This window comes from Neomonachus schauinslandi, chromosome 5, assembly GCF_002201575.2.
Source record: "Neomonachus schauinslandi chromosome 5, ASM220157v2, whole genome shotgun sequence".
Taxonomy (NCBI): Eukaryota; Metazoa; Chordata; class Mammalia; order Carnivora; family Phocidae; genus Neomonachus; species Neomonachus schauinslandi.
Window position 1 is genome coordinate 114,554,833 of NC_058407.1, and position 7,193 is coordinate 114,562,025.

At 35.9% G+C, this 7,193-nt stretch overlaps 1 protein-coding gene across 1 annotated transcript; it reads right to left on the reverse strand.

The window, feature by feature from the left end:
* Positions 1–2,932: 2,932 nt before the first annotated feature.
* Positions 2,933–6,623, reverse strand: THNSL1 (threonine synthase like 1). Its single transcript, XM_021687156.1, has 2 exons — positions 6,538–6,623; positions 2,933–5,305 (listed from the first exon to the last, which is right to left on the reverse strand). The coding sequence occupies exon 2, from the start codon at positions 5,255–5,257 to the stop codon at positions 3,026–3,028; it is 2,232 nt and encodes a 743-aa protein (XP_021542831.1). The 5' UTR covers positions 5,258–5,305; positions 6,538–6,623; the 3' UTR covers positions 2,933–3,025.
* Positions 6,624–7,193: the final 570 nt, after the last annotated feature.

Genomic DNA, 7,193 nt, shown 5'->3' on the forward strand with positions numbered 1-7,193 from the left:
TTTGCCATAAGTGATTGGTTTTCAGAGCGAATTATTACAATCCAAAAAAAAACTCATACAAAACAATTTATTGCCTTCTACCATCTATTTTGATGGAAACCTATTTTATGATTTCCATTAATATGTAATTTTAAAATCTCATTTTTTCCTCAAAAATCTTCAACTTGCTGTATTTATGACATTATAAAACAATTTCTCAAAGATAGTTAGAGCTAGAAATTATGGCAGCCTGAAATTTAATAACAATTTTTCATTTCATAGACAAAGCCCAAGTTTTTATTTTAATAATGCCAAGATATGAAACCTATTTTTACATATTATTGGAAAGAGGCACAAATGTTTCAAAGCCCATATTCACTAGTTTTCAACACAAATTTTACAAAACAGTACACCTACTGCATACAAGAACAGATCAACATGAGACAATCTAGACGTCAATTAACTGGTAAAAGGATAGACTGTGGTATTCATACAATGGAATATTATATATATAGTAATAAAAAGATTAATGAACTGTGGCTCCACTCATCTGCTTGGATGGATTTTAAAGTTCTTGAGCAAAATATAAAGTCATGGAAAGATATACAGTGTGACCACTTACCTAAGATTCAAAAAGAGGCAAAACTAAGCAATGAAAAATTATAAAAACAAACGAGAATGATGAAAATTTAGGACAGCGGTTGCCTCTGGGAGAGAAGTGCACATTATCAAAGAGGAGACCGTGTGGCTATCAGAGGTGTAACGTTCTCCTCTTAGAGCAAGGTGGTGAGTACATGGGTATTTGTTCTATTACTCTTCCTTAAAATGTACATATACTTTATGTATACAGAGAAAATGAGGCAAGAAAATGGTGACTGTATAGACAACTCTTTTTGAGAGCACTGATCTTGTGTGTAAAGCAATAAAAGATGGGAAGAAATGTGAATGTTTTCAGAGATTTTGTTTTGCTCTTGTTAAGATATGAAGAGAGCATCTGAATGACAGAAAGGTTCCATCAGAGGGGAGAGGCTGAAGAAACAGCAGGGATGACTGATGAGGCGAGGCATACGTGAAGGTCTGCCTCTGACACGAGGAGCGTGTCCCATTCAGGCAGAGGGCGGTGGGGACAGCTAAGAATAACAGGCACAGATTTATACAGTTGATGATGGGAAACGAAGTACATCAGATATGGTGGCTCGCTCCTCTTGAATGAGGCTCCAAGGGGAAGGGCAGAGCTGGCTTTGAGAAGAAATGAAGGCATCAAGTGACAGCTTGGGGCAGTGAGAGAAACAACTGACCACAGACAAATGCAGGTGCTGTCCTCGGCATTTCACCTTATGTGTTTCCCGGGCCTCTGTCTAGAATATACTTCTCCTTCCTTTTCACCTAGAAAATCTTCCCATCCTTCAAGACTCGCCTCAGGTTCTACGTCTTCTGTGAAAACTGTTCTGACTATTCCACGGCAATCCTTTCCCTTTCCTTTTCCTTTTAATCCTTCCAGCGCTTAACTCTTACCACTCGTTTTTTACTTACTCATAAACCATCTTGCAGGCACTCTTTTGTGTTGTACATGGCTTCATTTTTCTGTGTGGTCTCCCTAGCTATAGTTCTTGAGGACAGAAATCATGTCTTTTTTTTTTTTTTTTAGCACTGCTGCTCCCCCTTTCAGAAGAATAGTGCATTCTCATACGGTGAACACTTAGCTGTTTGTTGTTCTATTTTTTAAATATGTCATCTACTTAAGCAGATATTCTTAAAAGCAAAAGAAAAAAAAAATACGTGAATAACTGAACTTTGAATCCTCCATTATTTTCTTGTCCCTGCTTCTGGTTTTCAATTTTTGGTTTTAGAACTTACTTGGTAGAAGCCAAGCCAGACATCCAATGTTAACACAAAATTGGTTTGATTTTTAGTATTTTTTAAACAAATTGTTTCTACTCATTAAACTATTAAATTTTTTTCTTTACAACTTTTAATATGTTTCTTCATGGAGGTAGTTCTCTTAGAAAATGAGGCAGAATATTATCAGCAAAGACAAATTATGTCAGGAATGCCATCTTGTGGTTGAGAGTAGTCCATTACACTACAGATCCTTTCAGTAACAATCTTTAATTCAGAAATAAAATATCCAGTAAATTCACAAATGTAAGTCATGGTTAAAATTATTGTTACTACAAAGAAAGAAAAGCTAGATAGGTGTGTTTTCAATTGTGTGTGACTTCAGTTGCCAAAAAAGACTATGTTCATCGAAGAGAGAGACAATGGACTCTAAATAATACAGAAAAACTGCTACCTATAACTAGAAATATACTTCTATCAAGACTATTAAAATACTCTGAATTTTGGAAAACTTTTCTCATGAAACAGATAATTTTACTTCTATATCCACTACTAACTAGTTACGTTATTACATCCTAGATTTAAATCATGTGTCTTGATTTTCAAAATATATCACCCTAACTATAACCATCCAAAGGGGAGTGAAGGACAGAGCACTTACCTAATTTGGATGGTGTAGGATACATAGAATTAGTTGTAGTCCAAAATGGGACTTGGAAGAGACGTAAAAACCCTGGCCCTATCTTAACAGATGAACTTACTACTTCTTCCATACAAGTTAGACATGTCAATGATAAATAATCTTTCTAGTTAATAGAAAACTAGTAATGGTTACAGATGTATTACTTAACAACTACGCTTAAATATTCTAATTGCCAAATTGAATACCAGACATTCTGATCCACTTAAAAGTGGGGATGAGGGCGTGGAAACTGATATATCCCTCACAAGTGCAAAGCACAGCACAACACAAAGGTCCATGCACTATGCTACCCTTGGTCACTTCCAGATTATAAGGTTCTAAGGAGCATGTGCAGGTACAATGTTCAGATTTAGAGATCAGGTTATTTGAAATTCCAAAAGATAATAGATCTACATGTAGCTATATTTACCAAAAAAAGGAAAATGCTATTGTACTCCAAATCAATGTCTGGGATTTATTATTACATGCTTATCACCAGAAAAAAAAGTTTTACTCAAAAATTTTTTATACAAATTGATTTTGTATTAGTTTTTCCACATGATTCTTCATGACATTCACATTAGCTGCACAAACCTGGTACTCCATCTTCTCTTGCTGTTTCGTTCTCTCTAATAAGGCTTCGTGCGGTGGAGGCAATGCATTGTAGGAACTCAGCAAGTAAAGCTGACTTGAGGAGGTATGGTTGATTTCTTTAATCTTTAAAGCCTGCATGATAGCAGGTGCAAACTTCGAGTAATGAGCCGTAGATGAGACAATCACTGGGCAAGTTTTGTCTTGCATTCTGTCTGCAACCACTTTTGCAACAGCAGTGTGTGGATCCAGAATATACCCTGAAGTATTGTAGGTGGAATGAATAGCTGCCAGACACTCTCCCTCAGAGCACCAGTCGGCTACAAAATCCTGCTGGAGTTTCTTAACTAGCATCTTCTCTATTTGGAAGTGATGCTGCTCTTCTAGTTGATTAAACAATTTTGTGATTAATTTTCCATTTTTATCAGCCATCAAGTGTAAATGTCGTTCCAGGTTTGAAGCTTTAAGAATATCGATTGCTGGTGAAAAGGTTTGTGCTAATTTTCTTTCCCTTAGGTCATAGTGTCCTGTTTTTATAAAATCAGTCAAAACATGGTTCTGATTAGAGGCACAAATAAATTTGCGAATAGGGATTCCCATCATTTTGGCATACACTGCTGCTAAAATGTTACCAAAGTTTCCTGTGGGAATACAGACATCCACCGGGCTTCCAAAAGAAATAAATCCTTGGCTAACAAGATCAAGATATGCAGAAGCATGATAAACTACTTGGGGAAGCAGTCGGCCCCAGTTTATGGAATTAGCTGAACTTAAGACCGTTCCATATTCCACAATAAGAAAGCCAGCAAAATCGGAATCTCTAAAAATGCCTTTTACAGCTGTCTGGCAAAAATCAAAATCTGACTTGACACCCACTGCCCATCCATTTTCTTTCTGACTGCCAATTATTTGTACTTTTTGAAAATCACTTACTCCGTTCTCAGGAAAAAACGTGGCCACAGCTATTCTTTGCTTATCGTTCTTATTAATACGGCTAAAACCATTTAAGACAGCACTCCCTGTGTCTCCTGAAGTAGCTACAAGTATCATATAATTGCAACTTGGTGGAATACAGTGTGCAAAAAGATGAGGCATAAGCTGTAAAGACAAATCTTTAAATGATCCTGTTGGTCCATGAAACAACTCCAGGATGAACTGGTTGCCTGAGAGGTGCCGGACTGGGGCAACTTTGGAGCAGGCAAAGTTTTCCCCGTAAGCAGTCTCAATCATTTCTCCCAATCTGGCAGCAGGTACATCAGCGGGATGTATACACTTTTCCAGCAGGATTTGTGCCCTTTCTATGTAGGTTGCTCCTACGAGGCTTTTCCACTCCCTACAGTTTAATTTTGGAAACTCTTTCTCAGGAACGAAGAGTCCACCATCAGAAGCTAACCCCTCAATCACTGCTTCGCTGAAGAATTTTGTTGAAACCTTCCGTTCATCGTCTTTAGGCCAAATGTGTCTTGTTGAAATGAATGTTTCTGAGTCCACATCTTGGTACCGTTTGACTGCACTGAGCACTTTGTCAGCGACCTCCTCTGGGGAAGCCCCACTTTCACAGAAAACACGGGTATCATACCACTTCTTATAATACTGTCTTCTAAACTTAAGTAAGTCTTTCATAGATGTTCCACCATCCTGACCTATGATCCTATCAATTTTCATTAATTTTAAGCGGCTGACTATATCTATTAGAGGTACATCCAGGTATACAATTATCCCATTTTTCTTCAGATGCCACATGCTAGCATCATGCATTGGATTGGACCCCGTAAGGGAAATCACGCTTCCAGATGTAGAGAAGTTTAACACGGCTTTTCCTTCCTCTTCTAAAAATTGCTCATTACCAACATCCTGTAATTTTTCAGACACACTCATATTCCAGGTTTTTTCAAGGATATCATCGTCCACATCTATGACACAACAACCTAGTTTCTGACCTATTATTCTGCCTACTGTTGTTTTCCCAGCACCAGGCGGTCCCATCAGGATAATATTTTTGTCTCCAACAAGAGAGTGGGTTGAGTGCCATGACTTCCTGAATTCTGCAAGTGCAAGGGTTCTTGAAAGAAACAGCTGCACATGTTTATCCGTTCTAACATGTATACTGGGAAAACATTTCTGGGCTATTTGTTTCAGATGCGGACATCGGTTAAAGTGGAGCATTCTCTTTTCACTTTTCTGCCCAAGTCAACCTAAAAACTGGCTTTAGCCCTTTTCAAAACATAAAAACAAAAAAGACATTTGGTTACTAATTTCAACAAACTTAAAATCCCAAAGAGGACTGAAAATAACCATGTCCACGGTACCTAAACTGTTTAGAAATCTTTCAAATGTATGGGACATTTTTTAAAGTACTCAAACCCAAATTCTCATATATTACATATTATCCTTTAAATGATCTTTTCAATCGCAAGCCCAAGTGATCAAAACTTTAAAAATTTGTAACTATAGGCAATGCTTTATTCAGAAAATGCCATATCACAGACGCTTAAAAAAAAAAAAACCATACTAAATCAGATTAGTACTTCTTTTCCTGCAATGAAAAGTGTTTCTTGGTTTATAACCCATATAAACAAGGATTATTTGGAATGCTATTTACTTGCAATTCATAAAAGCTGAATATTCTTTATATTTAATTTCTAACTTCAGTTACACTAACATGCTGACAGACTATCATGCTACTCATAAATTTCTCATAAAATTCACAACAGGGAAGTAGAATATCTGCTTACAAAATGCTTAAATAACTTTCCAAACTGTAGGACAAAGGTATGGCATTTTCTTTCTTATGTGCCTTTTATATGCATATTGTAAAGAATCATCCTTAGATATTTTTCACATTGAAGTCCTTTTTAAAAAAGCTAAAATGAAAGGTATAATATTATGCAAATAGTTAAGAAAAATTGATAATTAACAGCAAAGTCAAAGGCTACATATTTATAACCTTATCTGCATGAAACCGTCACTTTTGTTTCTGTCCTCTAAACATTATCAGTGGAGACACTTATCTCAAATTCCAAACTCTACAGTGATAGCAATAAAAACAAACAAACAAAAAACTCAGGAATGTTTCCAATGATGAGAGGAAATCATTATTCTGGCATCCAAAGAACCTCTGCAATTCCCCATATTGCTCAAATCCCTGTCTTTGGAAATGTACTCAACATTAAAACACAAACGTATGCCAGACAAGTCAAATTCTTAGTCATATGTAAAATGCAATTTAGTAACTGTTGCAGTGTTCATTCAAACTGACTAAAGGAACTCCACAGACATCTAGTGGGGCTTTTCACATTCTCTGCAACTAAGCCATATTAAATATCAGATGGTATGTTCAAATACATTCTGAAAACTTTTAATCATTTACTACTGATTATCTGTGCTACTGTGTTCTGTAATTAAACATTTAAACCATTTTAAAACTAACACTGAATTTAACTTACAAGTTAAATTAGAACCGTCAAGAGAAGGAATACATTTCCTTATTTGCCTTTTCAGCTTGTATGTGCTGTCCTTAATTCCCACTGACTTGTAAACCAAATGACACACAGGAACCAATCTCAGATGAAGAGTTTGTTGATGCTGAGGCAAAGTCAATCTTTGCAAAAAAACGGAGTCTATAACAGAAAAATTTTCAAGTTAATCATCACTGCGTACAATGTTACAAAATTCCACACAGAGACTGGTCTATTATTAAAATATCCACCTGAAAAAGTTAAAGTCCAGAAAAAGAATGAATTGACCCTTTTCATGTTTCCCCAAATCTATTATTAAAAGATTAAGATACTGTTTTTTTTAACATCTGTGTCTTATAATGGAAAAGAAATTTCATTAAACAGTACTGAAGGAATTTCTTCCACCAAGCAATATGAAAGACAGTAATATAACCAAATAAGAACAAATATAAAATCTCTCACAATGACACCTGAAATTTTAATTACTTAACTGGATGTTTAGTGATGAGAGAGAAATTTAAATCAGTGGACTAAAGCTATGAAATGAGTGTTTGAATTACTCTTGTGGGTTGTTTTATCCATCTGAATCACTACACGATTTGTATGTAGTAATATCTACTGTAAAAAGCGCAAATATCTACTGT